Source organism: Rousettus aegyptiacus, unplaced genomic scaffold (genome assembly GCF_014176215.1).
Source record: "Rousettus aegyptiacus isolate mRouAeg1 unplaced genomic scaffold, mRouAeg1.p scaffold_m13_p_15, whole genome shotgun sequence".
Lineage (NCBI taxonomy): Eukaryota > Metazoa > Chordata > Mammalia > Chiroptera > Pteropodidae > Rousettus > Rousettus aegyptiacus.
In genome coordinates, this window is record NW_023416290.1 from 36,326,148 (window position 1) to 36,346,576 (window position 20,429).

The window sequence follows — 20,429 nt, forward strand, 5'->3', positions numbered from 1 at the left end:
TCTTAACATTTACTCCTCTGATTGATTTAATTTTTGCATGCAGTGTTGAATAAGGGTCCAACTTATTTTTTTGCGTGTGGATATCCAGTTTTCTCATTTGTCAAAAAGACTGTCTTTTCCCCATGTAATTGTCTTGCAACCTTTGTCAAAAAACATTTGACTTTATATGCGAGGGTTTCTTTCTGGACTCTATTCTAGTCCAGTGATCTGTATCTGTCTTTATGCCAGTACTACACTGATTACTGTAGCTGTATAGTAAGTTTGGAATCAGGAAGTGTCAGTTCTCCAGTTTTATTTTTCTTCTTTAAGATTACATTGGCTGTTCGTGGGAGATTCCATATGGATTTAGAATGGGTTTTTGTATTTCTGCATAAATACAAATGAGTTGAATTGAATCTGTAGATCCCTTTGGATAGTATTTGAATATTTATCTGTAGTTTTCTTGAGTCTTCGTCTGTCTTTGGTATTACGGTACTGGTGGCCTCAAAAATTGCATCAAGAAGTGTTCTTTCCTCTTGAATTTTTGGGAAAGTTAAAAAGGATTAGTATTAGTTCATCTTTAAACGTTTGGTAGAATTTACTAGGGAAGGCGCTGGGTCTAGGCTTTTCTTTGATAGAGATTTTTGATTAGTGATTCAATGTTCTTAACTAGTTATAGATCTAATGAGATTTTCTATTACTTTGTGATTTCTTGGGGGGTTTGTGTTTCTGGGAATTCGTTTGTTTAATCTAGGTTGTCTAACTTGTTGGCATACGATTTTTTATAGCACTCTCACGTTCCTTTTTATTTCTGTAGAATAATAGTAAAGTCCCCACTTTGATTTATGATTTTAGTCATTTAAGTCTTCTCTCTCTTTTTTTTTTTTTTTTGTGGCCTAACTAAATGTGAATTCAGTAGATCTTTTCAAGGAAACAGACTTTAGTTTTATTAATTTTTTTTCTATTGTTTTCTGTCCTCTATTTCATTTACTTCTTATCTTTATTATTTTCTTTCTTCTGGTGGCTTGGGGTTAAATTTTTTTTTACCCTAGTTTCTTATGTTGTGAAGGTAGGTTATTGATTTTAAACCTTATTCGTTTTTTGAGTTGCTTATAGCTATACACGTCTTGCTTGGCTCTTCTTTGGCTAAATACCATAAGTTATGGTAAATTATTTTTTTTTTCACTTGTTTCTGAGTATTTTCTAATTTCCCTGGTATTTTCTTCTTTGATCCATTGTTTTTTTTAAAGAGTGTGCTATTTAATTTCTACAAATTTATGAATTACTTGGTTTTCCTTTTGTTAATCCATTTTTCACTTCATCTTGTGGTCAGGAAAAAATACTTTATATGATTTCTTTATTTAAAAATCTATGGAGACTTAATTTGTGCCATAACATATTGTCAGTACTGGAAAATGTCCTATGTGACCTTGAGAAAAACGTTTATTCTGTTTTTGTTGGATAGAGCATTCTGCATGTTTGCTAGATTTAATTGGTTTATTATGTCTCAGTGTCAGTGATTTCATCTTGGAGTTTGTTGATCTTTTTGAATGTTTATATTTATTTTTAAATCAAATTTGGGAAGTTTTCAGCCAGTATTTTTTGAAATTTTCCTCTGGCTTCTCTTTCTAGCTCTCTCTTCTTCTGGAATTCCCACATCAAGCCTATGTTGGTCCACTTGATGGTTCCCATGTGTCCCTTTGGCTCTGTCACTTTCTTTCAATCTTTTTTTTCCTGTCCCTCAGATTTGGTAATTTTCCTTGTTCTATCTTTACGTTTGCTGTTTTCTTCTCCCTTCTCAAATCTGCCTTTGAATCCCTCTAGAGATTTTTTTTTATGTCAATTATTGTATTTTCAGCTCCAAAATTTTTTTTAGTTTCTTTTTAGGTTTTCTATCTCTTTATCGATATTTCCATTTTGTTCATATATTGTTTTCTTGACTTTCTCCACATCTTCCTTTAGTTCTTTGAGCATGTTTAAGATGGTTGTTTTAGTCTTTATCTAATAGGTCTGCCATCAGGTTTTTTAGGGACGGTTTTTGTTGATCCTTTTTTTCCCCTTTGAATGGGTCATACTTTCCTGTTTCTCTGTATGCCTAGTGATTTTTTTTTTCTTGTCGAAACCTAGACATTTGAATCTAATATTATGATAACTTAAGAAATATATATTTTCCCCCTTCATCCAGTTTTGTTGTTTTCTGTTGGAAGACAGGATCCTTTTTACTCACCCTGGAACCTTTAAGATGTATTCAGATTGCTTCAGGAAAAGGTGTACAACTACCTGCCATGGGGTTGGGGATGGGGAGCTGCTAGCATGCTAAAAGGTCAAATTGACTGAAATTAACTGCAATGTATAATTCAAGCGTTCTCCTGAAGTTGAAAGCCTTAGTAGATTCCAGATTTCCAGAATAGTTTTGTCAGACAGATTCTGCTAGTGGTGTCTAGGTGGGGAGACTGATTTCTATTGCTTTCTACTCAATTTTCCAGAATACTCTCTTCCGTTGTCTTTATTTTTATCATTCAGTTTTGTGTTTCCCTAGAGACTCCTTACTAAATAGTGTCTAAAGCTTGCAGTTCTTTTAGTTGTGATCCCCTGTTATTATTTGGAAATTCTACTAATTTGGTGGTAAGGTGTTGATACAGGAGAAGCATTCAATAGTCCTATAATTAGGTCTCAGTCTTTTGGTGAGCCAGAGTTGAAGGCTAGAGGGGGCTATAGTTTGATATTTTCCTTCTTCCACATCAAAGGCTAGAGGGGTATATAATTGAGTATTTACTGTCCTCAGTCTTGTTTGGTTTTGGTAAATCCCCAGTTGGTTAGGCTCTGGTAAAATATTTTCCCTTGGCGCTGTATTGTTAGGAGAGTACAGAGCTCTGGGAGTGCTTCGGAATGGTTACTTCCCCCTTTTTCTGCTAGGTGCAGGAGGAGATTTTTTCTGATTTCAGTGAGCAACTGATAGGGGTCCTGGAGGTAAAATTTATGGAAGTGTGACTGAACCCCTTGGAATTTTAACCTCTTAATCTACACTAAAGCTTCAGCAATTGCTCAATTACAGTTAAAAGTATTCCTACAGATACTGGCTCCAGGTGTGGGCGTCCATTCCTGGGCCTGTACTCTTGGTACACTGTGATATTCTATATCTGTTTGCCTTTTCCTCTAGTTTTGGGGCCTGCAGTTTGCTCTGTGACCTAAATTCTTCATGGCTTTAAGAAAGGTTGTTGATTTCCAGTTTGTTCAGCTTTTTTTCTTGTAAGGATGGGAGTCATGGTTTCCATGCTTTTTATGTATCAGATTGAAACTGGACTGCTCTCATATACTTTTTGAATGCAGGAATGTAAGAGTTCATTGTCAGTAATGTTACTGTATTATCAAAGAAGTATATAATTTTCATATTATCAGTTCTTAAGTTATTTTCTCAACATGAATTTTAATTATGGTCGGATACTTTGCAGTTTGATTTTTATCTAAAATATTGGAAAGGAGAATAATCTTATACTTGTGATTCATTTAAAGACAGGATAAATATGTATATTGCCATATTATGACACATATTTTAATTAGGAAGCTGATGCAAATGTTTGTATATTTTATATATAGATTTTTTGCAAAACCCAGAAATTATTCCTGAATTGGTTATTAGAATTTTTATGTTTATTTTTTTCAAGTAAAGATTTGAAATTGGAAACCGATTTGTAGATTAATAATAATTTATGGTAAAAATTTTTGTCACTAAGAACAAGATGATTCCTTTTAGAAAATACTTATTATTTGGCAAAGGGTAATCTTGAATTGTTCTCCATTTTGGTGAGCTGGTATGGTAATCTTTCTTTGTCATCTGTATGGGACCCCTTTTGTTCTAAAATGTTAAGAGATTTTTGTCTTATTATTTAAGAAATAAAATAAGTTTTCTAGATAAAATCCAATGTCACTATAGTTTGCTTGTGTTTGTTAATATGATATTTGGTGTTAAACATAATTTTTTATTACTAATTCATTATATAATTTTTTATATACTAAATGATGTGGTTTTAGCTCCAGGCTAAAACTGTTGTACTTTTTGAAGTTTGTGCAGAGGACACAGAATATTTTTGGTTAACATAGAGATATATAATTATCAGTTATATTTATTCTTTGGGAAACAAAGATGTATAAGGGTATACTTTTTCATTTATTGCTTATAAAAATAAGAATATTCTGGAAAAGAAAATCAATTTTTTAAAAAGAGAATTTAATTTATAGCATTAATATAATTTCCTAATGAAGGTCCTAAATTTTGGTGACCAATTTTAGTGACCAATTCTTAGTCTTTCTTTGGAAAAGTGAAAACTGATCAAATCATCATGGGTTTACCTCACAGGACCAATCCTAGGCAAACTGTGGGAAGCCAAACTTCAGAGGCATCACTACTCTTGTGTATGATATTTCTCTTACCTTTTCAATATCCAGTGCTATTTCGTTGAAGCACTGAGTTGATTATAGTTTAAATGCATTTTTCATCTGTTATATGAATAATTTACAATAGCTTATGAATATTTTAAATTTAATATACATAGTTATTTCAGTAGCCATTTTTAGATAGAGTGGATATATAACCTCCCTTCCCCCAATTCTTTTAATTACTCCTTTAAACAGTAAATAAAGTCATTTGTATGTCTTTTAAAATACATTTATAAAACCTTATATTTTATTTAAAATATTATACCTTTACTTCAATTTATGTTAATGAAGAAATTTAAAAAATAAAGAGGAAATCTATTTATCTTCAGTAAACCAAATGTAACTGTGTTTAATATGGTACCTTAAAATAATTATTTAAAAGTATCACTATTAATATCAATAAAAACATATAGAAAACTTGAGGACTAAATCATGAAATCATTAGAACGGTAGTAGAGTTTTAATATCAGTCCTCTATTAAGAACAAATGATTCCACTTCCCTTCTTTGTGTCAAAAGAATTAAATGTATAATTCCAGTATATAGCAAAGCACTAAGCTTTTTAATGTAACAAACCTCACTTTTCATTTTTATATGACCACAATATGTAGGTAGAAATTTTTTCATAGTACAGTGCACTCAGTTGTGCAAACTTATCTTTTTAGGATCAAAGAAGAACACAAACCACAACCGACACAGTAAGTAAATGTATTGAGTGCAGTAGGCTTGACTTCTGTACCCTTGCCATATTCTGCTTTCTGCACCTTGGATGGTATTAGCTTATACTAATACTGGATAGGCTGCAGCTAGTGTGTCTTCTGCTTTCTGACTCTCTGGCTTGTAGGAGAGCTGCCTGCAGTTTCTTACTTCATCCACATACTGACTGGATGTAGTTATTGCTGCCTGCTTGTCGACTGGTTAAGTGTTCAAACTTAATTTCCCTACCTCTGACTGCCTGGATGATAATTGGAGCTCACATTTCCATTGGCTGTAGCTTTTGTGCCTGTGTATTTTTATTATTATGAATATGAAAACATTTGACCTACGTTGTTATTCATTTGGTTATTCAGTCACATTATTTGCTTATTTAAACAGGTGGTTTCCCTTTAGTGGGATCACTGAACTGGTAAATAACGTTCTTCAGCCCCAGCAAAAACAACAAAATGAAAAGGAGCCCCAGACGTAAGTAAGCTGATCTGTATAGACTAAATATTATCTCTGATAGTATAACATACTGATGAGTATGTATTAAAATACTGCCCTTGGAATATTATTCCTCAGAAATTAAAATTGTTAGGTTATGAGTTTTATACTTTCACTTTAATTATGCCCTGGAAATCTAAAAAGAAAACAAGGATAATTTATAGGGTAATAAAAACAAAGAAGTAATTCTTCCCCCAATTTAAGTATAAATAATGTAAACTGTATTTATCCAGCAAAATATTTCTCCAATAATGAAATATATTCCAAAGTATGTTTCTTTCAAAAATAATTCCAGAAGACATTAAGAGGTATTAATCCCCAAATTCAATCTTTGATTAAGTAATTTGGAAAGGTTCTTTAAGAAAAGCAGGTTTCTTTATTGTAATAGTTCTGACTGTCTAAACATGCTCCAAGGTGTTAGAACGTACGTTTACTAAACTTGTTTGACTACTGAATCCTGTTTTCACTGAACATTTCATTAGGTTGTGAACCATAATTTAGGAAATGCAACAATTTATACTCACATTGACCTGAAACATTAAAAAAAGGTCCATTCCATTTATTTTAGTTGTTAGCAGATTAAAAAAACATTCTTTAATAAGTTGTTCTCACTTATATCTTTTTCATTTAAGCAAACAGTATTATTTATGTTGTGAAGTGAAAGTAATTCTGAGAATGTGAGAAAGACTGCATGTGTTTCAATTCCAGTCTCCTCATGAAAACTGTCTTACTCAGAAATGCTCTTACTATCTAGGCTCTGTGTTTTTTTTTTTTTTTTTTTTTAATAAGTAGGAGCTATGTCTGTGGAGAAGATGGTTTAGTTGTAGGAATGGGCAGATTGAAAAAGTGACATGACCTCTAGGAGAGAACGAGAATGACTTTTAGGAGCCCTAAGATGACATATTTAGAAAAGCATTCATTTTTGCCTTTAAATACAAACTGAGAGATAAATGTATTTTTGTCTTATAGATGAAGGTAGTCTTCTTATCCATTTTTTTTGTTACCTTGCATGCGTTTTATTTTAAATCTTGTCTGTTTCAGTTTCAACTGAAGTGAAATATGTTTTGATAAACCACTCCTGATAGTTAACATGTAGTTTTAAAATTGGAACTGTTGTTATATTTAAGGTAGTGGAAGTCAAGACCTTTGTTTGTCTTGTATTCTTTTTATCTTTGGCATCTTGCAGAGAGGCTAATCTATAATAAGAACTCAGCTATTTCTTTATAGTTGATTCACATGTTTTGTCCTTTTATGATATAGTAATACTGTGTCACAAGGAATAGAAATAAATTTAATAATCTCTAATTAGCAAAATTATATAAAAATGACACACGGAATCAGTATTTTGCTGTTTTTCACCTAAGGCACTGAAACTTATAATGAAATTGTAAAATCAATAGCAAAATATAATTAGATGACCCTTGGCCTCAATTTTAAATTACTTCAATTTTGTTTCTTGTTTGTGAGTTTTAGAGAATAATCAAGATTAAGGCTTAATATTTAGTAGATTATGATGGGCATTAAATAAAATAGGTATTTTGTTAGTAGTAACTTTAAAAGCGATCTCTAATTATTGAAACAGTGACATTTGATTGGTATAAACAAAGATTGAGGCAAAATATAAAAGAAATAGCTTTACTTCAATAATAAATACAATTCAATTTGCTTTGATTTTTATATAGGGAGATGGTAGGAAAGACTAGTACTTTCGGATGTTCTAAAAATTAATTCTCGATTAATAAGGATTTTCATTAAAGTTTCTTGGACAACTCATTCATTCTTGCTGCTCTGTAATATACGCAGAATTAAGAATTCAGAATTAATATATTCTCTCAGTAGTTACCTTCTTTATCTTCTTGTTACGCTGAAAATTTCTGGTAAGAGCTTTCCTTTTAACTTTCTGATCCACAGTACAGGATTACTTCTGAATCTTCCCTTTGAATTCATCTTCTCTTCAATCAGAGTTCTAAGATTTCTTTCTGAGTCATCTTTCTTGTTTCTCTCTTTGACTACCATTTGAGTGGAATAATTTCTCTGCTTACTTTCTATTTATTTATCTATTAAACTTTCTGAGAGCTAAATTTCATGTATTCATTTTAATTTATAAATGTTGAAAAGAACTTATATTTTTTGTATTTTGTATAAACATTTGTATAGTATTCTATCAGATAGTATTAAAAATCTAATATTTTCTGAGTAATTTCATTTTAATATAATTTGGATAATTCTTGTGAAATTGTAGGTATAAGTAGAACAATGTATCTAACTTTGACTTTCCATAAATTTTGAGGTGTAGAAAATTGAGCCATTTGTTTCAATTGTCAGTTCATTTAACCTTTGCAGAAATTGTTTAATATAGAAATTAAATAGTATTATCGTTTTTCTATTACTGTGTTTTTGCATCAGCATCAAAATGAGGGAAAATTGTCTATTAAGTCAATATAATATAAGTTATATGTAAAGTGTAAAACATATTCCTGGATAATTAAGGATGGGCATACTTGGAAAAAATGATAAATATTTTGTAATGCAACTGTTATTTTAACAGTTATTATATTCCCAATATCTAGCATAATGTCAAAGGTAAGAAAGTTTTAAAATAAAAATTAATCAATTGGATTAGTTTTTAATTTTCATGCAATAACAGTTTCACTCATGTTGTGATTTGATAAATAATAAATATACTTTTAAATACTTGGAAAATCCAAAATTTGAATTATTGGAATCAGATGACCATTTACTATAGCAATCTTTGATTATGTGGTCTTTTAATAGGAAAAAATGCTAAGGGGAAGAGTTTTAAATCTAGGGAACATCGTACGTGAAAGTCTTTAGGTAGCAAAGGGCTTGAGAGATGCGATGTAGCTGTGATATAGTGGACAAGAGGAAATGTGGCAGGAGATGAGGCTCCAGAAATAGGACTCAGATAGAGTAGTGTTTTTATATATAATGATGCAGAGTTCAGAGCTGAGTATTAATATAAAGGAAAGATATTGAAAAGTTTTAAACTTGGGAGTGATATGATTAATTTGCATAACATCAATCTGGCTGCTCTGTGAGTGAGTGAGAGTAGAGGTGGAGAGAGTAATGAAGAGGCTTTTGTGTACATCTCTGCTAGAGATCATGATGACATGGACCAAGTTAAGTATAGTGAATATGGAGAGAATTATAATGAGATTATATTTGGAAGTCAAAACGACATGATTTGTTAGTAGAGTAGGTTTGGAGGAAGTTAGTAAGATAGAGAAAAGAAACAAGAATGGCTGCAAGATTTCTGTTTGGAAGAGGCAATTGGGTTACGATGGCATTAGTTATGATCGAGAAGGGGAAAGGGTGAGCAGGTTAAGAGTAGAAACTAAAACTTAAGTTTTAAATGTTTTAAGTTTAAGACATCTATAAATAAGCCAACTTTGAAGGAGAGAGATAGATTACTTGGAGATGTAACTTTTGGAGTTGTCAGTGTGGTACATCAGAACACAGAGAGGCGGGGGTAGGTAGGTAGGGAGGGATGAAGAGCAGATAAGAAGGTCCATGACAGAGCCCTGAAGAATTCTCACACTGTGCAGGGTACTGGGAATCAAGAGATAAAAGGAATATGGTACCTGCTATCAAATATTTCACAATTCAAGTGGGAAAAGACATACTGATAAGCAATTAACAACAATATTGTGAAGACTAAGGGTTTTTTCTTTAACATGTAGAGTATGGAAGTTGTCACTCCCATCCTCACAACAGGAAAAAATTTGAACAAACTCATTAACAACTCTTCTTTAATTTTCTTAGATCCATCAGAAAATTGAGGTCACAGGGCAAATCAATGCCCAAGCAACTGGAGATAGAGGTGAATAAAGAGAATTATAGCTTACTGGGAACTGAAACCACTAGGGCTAGGATCAGGTAGGAAAATTTAAACTATAATTGATGAACTACTGAAGGTTGAGTGTGGCCTAGCTTAGGAGTTAAAAATTCCTGGGAGCCCAACCTTAGGGGAACCTCCAGTTTTGTGAGTGTTACCTTTAGGAACCCCACCAGGATCAGGGGAAAAGTTCTCTCATATTTCTAGCAGGAAGAGGAGGAAAGTAACCATTTTGAAATACTCTCAGAGCTTTTCGTTCTAATGAGAAATTAATTTATTAGAGCCTAACCAGCTGATGTGAGAGAAGGGAAACACCCAATTTGAGTCCCCTTTAGCCTTCCTATCTCACGAAAAGGAGAAAAAAAGCTGAGAAGCATTTGTGAAGGGAATAGCTTAACAGCACAGCCCACTAAAAGACTGAGACTTTTTTATAAGATATAGAATGCTTCTCTTTCAAGTGGCAGCCCAGGGAGCCAGCCTGCTATCATCTTGTCAGTAAGCCAGCTGGGACACATAGCTATCAGGGTTGTTGCATCAAAAGAAGAGAGAGAATGGACATATCACACGTACTCTTAACTCTGTAATATAGGAAGCGTCATAGACCACTTTTGCTCACAGCTCATGGCCCAAAACATGTCGCAGGGCTCTTACCTAACCAAGAGACATCTAGAAAGTCTTTCCATGTGCTCACTAAGAGAGGCAACTCTACATAATGATAGTCGTAATATTTATTACAGTTATTTTACATTCAATTCTCATTTATTGCAATGAGATGGGAATTTAGGATAAGTATTTGCCAAAAGAATACTACTATAGCAAGGATGACTCCAATATTAATCTCTACTCCTGGTCCTGTTGTTTCTACTGAAACTACTGTAATGACATGGGATCAAGGTATAATATTTATAAGACTGAAGATTAGAGATAATAATATAAAGAAAATTAAAATATAGAAGTGTCCTCTGGAAGGAAGAAATTTGTATGTAGAGTTTCAGAGAACACCTATTAAACTTTGTCGTGGGAATTACAGGAAGGCTTTTGCATTGTCTTTGGTGACAGTGAAAGACTGTAGTAGATTAAAAATATGATAACTGAAAGCATACTGAGAAACCTTTAGTTGATCATCAGAGATGCCAAGGTGTAATAAAAATAAGATGGATAGTAAACAATGATTTTAAAAAGAAAGAGCAGAGATATTAGAAATCATTCTTCTGTTCTTGAGTGGAAGCTACCTAATTGGTTTGTCATCTGCTTGATCCAAGAGTCATTGGTTAGCTGTTTTTCTCCAAAGATCATTTGCTTTGAAGGATTCTTAATACTCTCCTATTCAGTCTTCTGATAAAGCAGATTTCCAACAGTCCAGGGAAAATTGTGTCTTTTTAGGATCAACATTTTGAGGCTTTTGCTGAAGTGTTAATTGTTAACATGACTTATTACGGTCTTTTCCATCGGCTCTGGGGCAGTTTTTCTCTCCTAGCTCTTCCAGACTAAATCTCTAGGTTTCTCGTCATAGAGAGTTTTGGAAATACTGCTTGTACATGTTGATAAGACCACGTGATTCCTTTGCTGTACTTAATTATGTTAACTTGCAGCAGAACTGAGCCTAGGATCAGAGGTAACATTTCTCAATGTATATGCAGCCTATTATTAACTTAAAAGGGTCCGTTTTATTGTTTTGAAGGCTAATGACAATGGAAATTGAAGGATCCTTGAGAATATTGTTAATTTAATTTTACTTTAAAAATTCTACTTTTTTTTTTTTTAAATTGAGGGTGATATGGACAAACATGTTTTCATGTAAGCTCTGTGCTTCTTATTGGTGCTTCACAGGTCAGTGCAGTTGATGAGTTATGAAATGGTGATGGCAGTTCCTGCACATAGGTGTGTTTTCAGGTCCAACATAGAGATTTTTCAATCTGAGTAATACAAAATGACTGCATCTGTCATGTACTTTAGAACCACCTTAAACTCCTTTTGTCTCAAAGGAGAATAAATAAATAAAAATTTATTGTGAATTTAATGTGACTGATAGATTGCTTGCTCAGGGTGTATTTAGAAAAATTGATAAAAGTAGCAAAGTGCTTATTGGCAAGTAAAGATTTTTATTAAAACATAACACGTATAGTGAAAAGTGCACAGATTGAAAATACATAGCTTGTTGAATTGCTCGACAGTGAACCTATCTAGAAACCATTACCAGGAACATGAAGCAGAACATTACCAGCCCTCTAGGATCTCTTCCTAATTCCTACTTCCAGGGAGGACTGCCTTCTACCTCAGAGGGTGACTTTTATCCTGACCTCTTTCTAGCACCACAGATTATTTTTGCCTGTTTAATAGTTAGACTTCGTACTAATGGAACCATATAGTATGTATTCTACTGGGTTTGTATTATTTTGTTCAACGTGATGTTTGTGAGATTCATCCACATGATTGCATGTAGTTGTAGTTCATTCATTCTCATGGTTTTGTGGTACTCTAGTATCTGAATATCCTACAATTTATTGATTTTATTATTGCTGTATATTGAGGTTGTTTCCAATATTTGGCTATTATGAATAGTGCTACTATATACATTCTGATGTCATTTTTTTTTTCTTGTTACTTTGGAAGAGAATATTGTATATATTTGTGAAAGTGAAGTACTTCAGCTCTTTTAAAATATTTTAAAATATTAAATCTAGTTACTATGTCAAGGTCTCTGTGTCTCTAGTTTTCCATTTATGTATATGGTAATGCCGTAGGTACTGTTTGTCGAGCATTCTCTACTGCTTGATGTTTTGGTGCCTCTGCGTCTGGCCGAAAAAGGGAGAAAAGGCATTCCAGGCAGAGGAACAGCACATAGGATATGATATGATCTGATTTGTATTTGAGAACAAATATCAGAGTTGCAGTAGTCATTTAGGGAGCTATTTAGAAGTTTATCTGGTATGACCATCTAGCTTTTTATCATAAAAAGGACATTAATCCTTTCTCTCAGCTGATTAGTAAAGCAGTAGCTTTCATACTTAAAAAAATTTTAGCTTCCATCCATAAAAAGAAATATATTTTGCATTATAATCCAATATTCACATAACCTACATATAATGTGTGTGTGTAATAGAAACAAGATTCGCATGAAATGCTTACTTACACTTTTCCAGTGCTCTGATCTATTTTATTTCATTAAAAAATTGTGAGTATTGGCCAGCCAAATTGATTGTATGTCCTAGTACTGGGTTACACTCTGGCGTTTGAAAAGCACTCTAAAAACAGTATGTGACTACAATTAATGATAACATTCCATAACAATGTGTGACTACATTTAATGGACTTGTAAAAAGCACTACTTTAAATTCATTCTATGATGAAAATCAGTTTTAAAATGACATTTATTTGAACACTTCAGTTTTGTTAATAATCAAGTCATATATCAAGGTTAAAGAGTTTCACAGATTTGACTGTTAAAGGAAAAAACTTTATAATATCTGATCAACTTAAACCTTGGAATAATAATCATAGTTAAGAAAAATGAGAATATAGAAATACAGCTTTCCATTTGATTAATCAGATATACAATTTTAGTTCCTTTAATGGTAAAAAAAAAAAAAAATACCCAACCAGTTGCTAAAACCTTGAATTGTATTATAGGTAATGTAGAACTTGGAGAACAGTTACTTCTCCTATAAGGAAAAGAGCCAAGTCCAAGCCCAGACATAAAGAACATGTAAACGAGAAGAGAGAATGGGGAACAGAAACATTGAGCTAGGTTGTCTTCATATGTTATCCCAATCATCATAGTAACTCTTTGAAGTCTGTGTTAAAATCCCAGCTTGACAGATGTAGACACTGGTACTCAGGGTAAGTAACTTGCCTGCTGTTTCATGTAGGTAATGGGTAATGAAACCAGGACTTGAAACATGTCTAAAAATAAGTTTTCATTATTTTCCCACTGCATTTTTCTTGCTTGTTTAAAATATCTCAACTCAATTTTAAATAAAACACACATTAACTTCTTAGTATGTATAAGACACTGTGCCAGGCAAAAGACGAACGTACATAAGAATAATCATAATAATTATAATAAATTGTTCAGAGGAGCAACATAGGAGTAAATGTTTGGCTCTGCTTGGTGTGGGTCAGATGGGGTTGTTGCAAACTGAACGAGGTCTTGAATGCTGAGAAATATACCAAGGGGAGAAAAAAGTAAATTGTATTGTAGTTGATAGAACAGCATATGCAAAGCTGTGAAAGAGCATGATATGATTGAAGAACTCTGGTAGAGCGTTAGAAGTGTACATGTTAGAAGGGGAGCAGCCGTAGATTAAGCTGTAGAACAAAGCAGGATTCAAATTGTGAATGATTCTGTATGCTAGTAATTCTGAGAACCATCTGGGAGCTTCTTAAGAAATCAGATTCTTGGGTTTCTATTCCAGAGATTTAAATTCATTAGGTTTGATATAGATTCAGGGAATTTGCATTTTTACATTCAACTTTTAAAAAGTACATTCTCATATATTTACTTATATTAGTTATTATTTCGCTGTCTTAGTTGCCAGCAAGATAAGTAGCAATTGTGTTGCTACATCATTTAATATTAATAATTCAAGATTTACAGTTTTTGACACCAATCTCTAAATTCAATTAAGTTCAAACAAATCATAAAAAATTTAAATAATGTAATCAGAAGTTTAAAAAAAAATTAGTTATTTATACGATGGGCACATGGTGTTACCCAGGCAGTAGTGCATAAACGTGTTTTACTCCCTGATGTCTTTCAAAGAGATGCTTTATTTTAGTTAAGCAGAAAGAAGTTGAAAGCAGAATATTTATAATGATCTTAAAATGTTTCTCTTATTTATCATTATTTTTTTTTTTCAAAATTGAATTTCTTAAATACTTTTCTTTAAGAAACAAATTTCAGAGAAGCAATGAAACACTCTTTTGGCTTCAGAGAGGGATATCCACATATTGAGGATAATCATTTCCTAATGTCAGTAATAAACTCTGAGTGTACTTTTAGTTATTTTAAATCTCAGTCTCTGACATCGATTATTTCTTTTTTGTGCATTGACTAATCATTTCACTTCCAAATTGTATATCTAGTGATTATATAAAAGCTTTTTTTTTTTTTTTTTGAAGAAACAGATCTCCTGAATTTCATTGCCTTTTGGATACTGGTTATGGTGGCATCATGAAACAGAAGCAAAGCCATTTGTATTAAATATGTATATTAAAGATAAAGGATTAATATAAAGAACTTCATGTGAATTTTGATATGAAGCATATTTTAATGATTTTTTTGGGGGTGCAGTAGTTATAAATTGTTTGGGAGAAATATTGTTAGCCTAAAAAAAGTGAACCAAATATTTATTTGAGGTAGTTTCATAATATTTTTCATCTTTGTCTTACTGATTTCTATAATGTCTGATGTCACAAACTAAGTTGGATATTGGATAATATGGAATTCGAGATATTTTCCCTCAAGTTGTCTTTCCAGCTTCTATTACTATATTTCTCTTGCCTTTTTAAATTCATGCATACTTTATGCCAAATGAGAATACTTTAAACTTACTGAATTCTCTATCTGCTTCATGGTTTGTATATGAAATACTTCATGTTGAATCATTTTTAATTTTCTGTCTTTCACAATTTTTCACATCCTTCAAGTCCAAGATGTATGAGATATTTAAAAACTACGGCCCTCTTCTATGAAGTCATGCCAACACCATTTCAATTAATGGCTCCTTGTGCTCCAATACTATTTTTCTTATGTATTTATTTAGTATATGTTTCATTTTGCCTTGTATTATAGTTTACTTTCATTCATCTTATGTCAGCACTTCTCTCTCTCTCTCTCTATGTAAATATGTATACACACATACACACACACATATATATATGTAGACACACACACATATATGTATGTGTGTATGTATGACCTATCTTACTGATGACACTAGGCTGGGTCATATTTAACATTACATTTTATTTTTGCTACATCACTTATAAAATAGTACATACGTAATACACATTTGTTTATTTATCATTAATTCAAGCATTTGGTAAATATTTATTGAGAAGTTGGTTATGAGCCATGCATTATGCCAGTCAGTGGGATACAATGGAGAATGGAAAGAGTAAAACAATTCTCATGGAGTACATATTCTAATTAGAGAGCTAGGCATTAATCAGATAATCATATATATGAATAAAAGGTGCACCTATGGAAATGCAATATACTATAGTGCTTTGAAAATATTGAATAGAGGAATTTGGCATAGGGATGTTAAGGAATACCTTCTCAAGGAAGTGATATTGAATTGCAGTGAGAATAATGAGGAGTTATGGAAGTGAAGAGTAGAAAGTAGTAGGGTTATATTGGCTTCATGAAATTGTTGAGCAACTATCTTTTACTTTTATTCTGAAACAACATATAGAACATGAGAATATCTTTTAGAGGTCCTTAATCTGTTTTTTTTTTTGACAAGCTGTTGAATCCTATAGACTCTGTCTCAAAAAAATGTTTTGAAGTACAATGAAAACAAATACAAAATATAATATAATACAAGCAATAAAATATAATATGTAAAATATAATACAAGCAATTATAAAGGGAGCCAATTAAATTGAAATATAGTTCTATCCATGAAATCCTTAGGGTGGATTTCAAGTTAGAGGTTGAAAAATTTGAGTTAAAAAATTGCCTATAAAGCCATGTAGATTGTTACTGATTTTTGAGGATTGGCAATAAATGGACTTACCATGTTCGTAGGAGGGAAGACTTAACATTGTAAAGAAGTCAATTCTCCTAAAACTAATGTATGAATGTAATGCAATTTCAATAAAAATTCCACCAGGATTTTTAAGAAAACTGGATAAAAGGATTATATGGAAGAAAAATGTTTTACAAATAGTAAAACAATTTTCAAGAACAAAAAGGAAGATCCATTTGTCAGATATCAAAACAAGTTACAAAACCAAAGTACTATATAGTATGAATCTATGGTGTTCTTTATTTGTTCTGAAGTCATCCCACTAATAAAAATTCATGGCTTTATTTTGAGTTCTGATAAAATCTATCTTATTATTAGAAGCCCTCAATTTCTTTAAACTACCAGGTATTGCTTGGAGAAGACACATTATCATTAAAGGATCTCAAATAAACATACCAATACATACAGAGATTATAGCCTTATCCATATTTTTGCTTTTTACTGTTTCATTTACCTGCCATTGACTGCAGTCTGAAAATATGAAATGGAAAATTCTAGAAAGAAACAATTTATAAATTTTAAATTGTGCACCAATCTGATTGTGATGAAATCTTGCACTGTCCCACCTGTCTTGCCCAGGATGTGAATCATCCCATAGTCCAGGGGTCTCCACGCTGTACATGTTACCCAACCATTAGCCATTTAGTAGCCCTCTCAGTTATCAGATTGACTGTTGTGGTACCATGGTGCTTATGTTGAAGTAACCCTTATTTACTTAATTCTGGCCCCAAAGTGTAAGTGTAGTGATGTTGGCAATTTGAACATGTCAAAGAGAAGCCAAATTTGCTTTCTTTAAGTGAAAAGGTAGAAGTTCTAGACTTATTAAGGAAAAAAAATATGCTGAGTTTGCTAAGATCCACAATAAGAAGGAATCTTCTATATGTTAAATTATGAGGAAGAAAAAAGAAATTCGTGTCAGTTTTGCTGCTGCATTTTAAACTGCAAATGTTGACCACAGTGTGTTTACATGCTTATTAATTGAGATGGGAAAGGCATCAAAGACATGAAAAACATGTTGTGCCAGAAAGCATTGGACCCATATGAAGACTTTAGTGAGAACTACCCTGAAATGAGTGACACCAAGCCATTTACTGTAAGTAAGGAATAGTTACACAGATTCAGGAATAGGTTTAGACTGAAAAGTGTAAAAATTACTGGAGAAGAGAGAGATTACATTCTTACAACTTTTATTATAGTGTATCATTATAATTATTCTATTTTATTATTATTGTTAATCTCTTACTGTGTTTGGTTTATTAATTCAACTTTATCATAGGTATGTATGTATAGGAAAAAAACATAGTATATGTAAATTGGGTTCGGTACTATCCACAGTTTTAGGCATCCACTGGGGTTCTTGGAATGTATCCTGCATGGGTAAAGAGATGTACTGTACCTGAATGAATTTGTAAAAAGGAAGATAAAGAAATTTAGCATCAGTCTAGAAATTCTCAGGGGTATGACCTCACAATGGCTAGTGTTAGAAGTTGTAATAAACCTTTTAAAGAATACTTTAAAAAAAGAGTAATATAATTGATTACTTTATGGAGATCATGAAATCATACCTGTCAGATGAATGAAAAAAACAATAGCAACAAAAGCTTATGGAGCTGGATATAAAATTGCCAGGAAGAACAGGATTACCACTAACAGTTTGAAAAGTTTTGTTTTCTCAAAGACTCAGAGTGATGAAAATTTATTTTGGAAAACAGTGAGTTGATTTAGTGATGATGGAGACATTGATGTTGTAAATAAACATTAAAAATTTGGAATATAAAATAGCTTTATGAAATAAGAGTGGAAAAAGCAATATTTCTAAATTAATATATTAATATGTGTCAAATATTCATTTGTAATACAAGTTTTAAATTAGAGTATATCTTTACCTTTTTTATCTATATCAGGATCTGCAAAATTGGTCGGTGGTTCAAATCCTGCCTACTGCCTGTTTCTGTAAATAAAGTTTTATTGGAACACAGTCAAGCGTCAAGCTAATTTCTTTTTCCGTGTTTTCTATGGCTGCTCTCACATCTCAGTGGCAGATTTGAGTAGTTGTGACTGAAACCCTATGCCCACAAGGCTTAAAATATCTACTCTCTGGACCTTTACAGACAAAGTTAGCTGATCTCTGATTTACATCACTGGAAAGTTATATATTCAAGCTTATACATTTAAGGTCTTGTAGGCCTTTCATTGTCTTTGGAATTTGATTCTGACGGCGTTTCTCTGGAGTAGGAACAAACACAAAAACCAATGAAATGGACTACGGAGTCCATAAATAGACTTTTGCACATGTTGAAACATAGTATATGATAGATTGCCATTATAAATCACTGGAAGAAAGGACGGACTATTTAATGGTGCTGGGAAAGTAGAATCGCTCTATATGGACAAGATTGAAATTAAATTCTTGCATCACATATAAAAATAAACCAGATCGATTAAAAGCCTAAATGTGAGAGGCAAAATGATTAAGCTGTTAGAAGAAACTGTAGAATTTTTTGTGACTGAGGGGTAAGTAAGGATTTTTTATAGCCAGGTACCAAAACCACACACCAGGAAGGGAGAAACTGATGTATTTGACTACGTCAAAATTAAAAATTCTCTGTTAAACAAAGGACACAATGTACAAAATTAACAGTTAGTTGCAGACTAGGATACTTGCGATACTTGTAAAGAATTAACACGTAGGCTGTATAGGGGACTCCTGCAAATCAGCCAGAAAAATACAAGAAGTCCAACGGAGTATTGGTAAAGGAGAGAGTGAATAGGTAGTTCATAGGAGGGCAGTCCAGTTGGCTGAACTTCATTAAGAGTCAGAAAAACATGAACTTAAAAAAAAAAGAAAAAGAAACATCAGGTCATATATGCCAAAGCTCCAAAAATTTAAAATGTTCAATAATATTACACATTGGCAAGGACAAGAGAAAACAGGAACCTTCATACCTTTCCTGCTGGTGTGCTAACTAGGTTAAACTATACGGTAGAGCAGTGTAGAAATATTTAATGAACTTGAATATGTATACTAGATTCCTATAAATGTACTGCAGAAAAAATTGTATGTTTATAAATATGTCATTACAGAAGTATGTAATAATAAATTATAAAGGGCCAACTTTAAAAAAATAAATGTATGAATAAAATACGCTTTATGTAAACAGGGAACATTACACAGCCATTAAAATGCATGAATGAAATGCATAAACTATAGGACTTAAGAGCATGGATTCTAGAATTTGGGGCTGGCTTTAATCACTTAACAGCTATGTGACCATGAGCAAAAATAACTTGCCTGTAGAATAGGAATAATAATAATACCTATCTACACAGTAAGCACAATATATGTTAGCTATAGTTTATATAAAATGTAAAGGTGAATGACAAATATAAGAAGCAGAAATAAGTAAATGGCACAGTGTTACTTATGTAAATCTACAAGACTGGTTACCTGTGGGAAAGGAAATCACACTGGGGAAGGGAAAAGAATTAAAATAGGAGTCAAGCATGGATCAGTGCTACCTAGCTTATGATCAGTTCTATTCTGGATACCTAAGAGAAAGAGAAAAAAGGTGTGCATTGTAATCCTAGATGGAGGCTAGAGAATGTATAAAATACAAAGATCCTGTGTTGAGATGCACCATGGTGAGCCTAAAGGATGAAAGAAAGCCGAAATGGCTTAGCAGAAGAAGGGGAAAGTTAAAAAGGTTAAAGAGGTGAATGCGAGTGAGAGCATTAAAGGCTTTGTATATCTTCATAAGTTTTTTCTTCTTAAGAACAATCAGGAGTCAGAGTATTTTAAACAGTGGGATGATAATAATTTGTATTGTGCAGAATAGATTGAAGGGGAGAAGTGTGGATGTGAGTTGCCTAGCTAGGAGAGTAGATGGGTGTGGATGGTAACAAGGCCCGTGGTATTGACAGTGGATATTGAGACAGTGGAAGGATTCAAGACACGTGTAGGAAGTAAAATCAAGAAGACTTAGTAATAAATAAATTACGTGTTTGAAAGAGAGAGAGAGAGAGATTTCGAGAATAATTCTAGATTTCAGGCCTGCATAATTGAACAGTGGCATTGTTTATGGAAGTAGGGAACACTGGAGGAGAACTGGTTTGTATAAGACAACTGTGAGTTCAATTTTGCACATAATTGAATTTCAGGTGGTGTTGAGATTTCCAAATAGAGATGTCAAGTAGGCAATC

General features: G+C 32.5%; 1 protein-coding gene across 46 annotated transcripts in view; it reads left to right on the plus strand.

The window, feature by feature from the left end:
* RIMS2 (regulating synaptic membrane exocytosis 2) overlaps positions 1-20,429 on the plus strand; it is a 526,738-nt gene that overhangs the window by 88,590 nt on the left and 417,719 nt on the right. For 37 of the 46 annotated variants that reach the window (XM_016147467.2, XM_036232962.1, XM_036232966.1 and 34 more), the window contains exons 2-3: positions 5,081-5,113; positions 5,511-5,597. The exons of 8 other annotated variants lie outside the window; for them this stretch is intronic. In XM_016147467.2, coding sequence (XP_016002953.2) covers positions 5,081-5,113; positions 5,511-5,597 — 120 coding nt within the window. Of the gene's footprint in view, positions 1-5,080; positions 5,114-5,510; positions 5,602-20,429 lie in introns of all 46 variants that reach the window. One more of the 46 variants, XM_036232943.1, reaches the window with a different exon arrangement.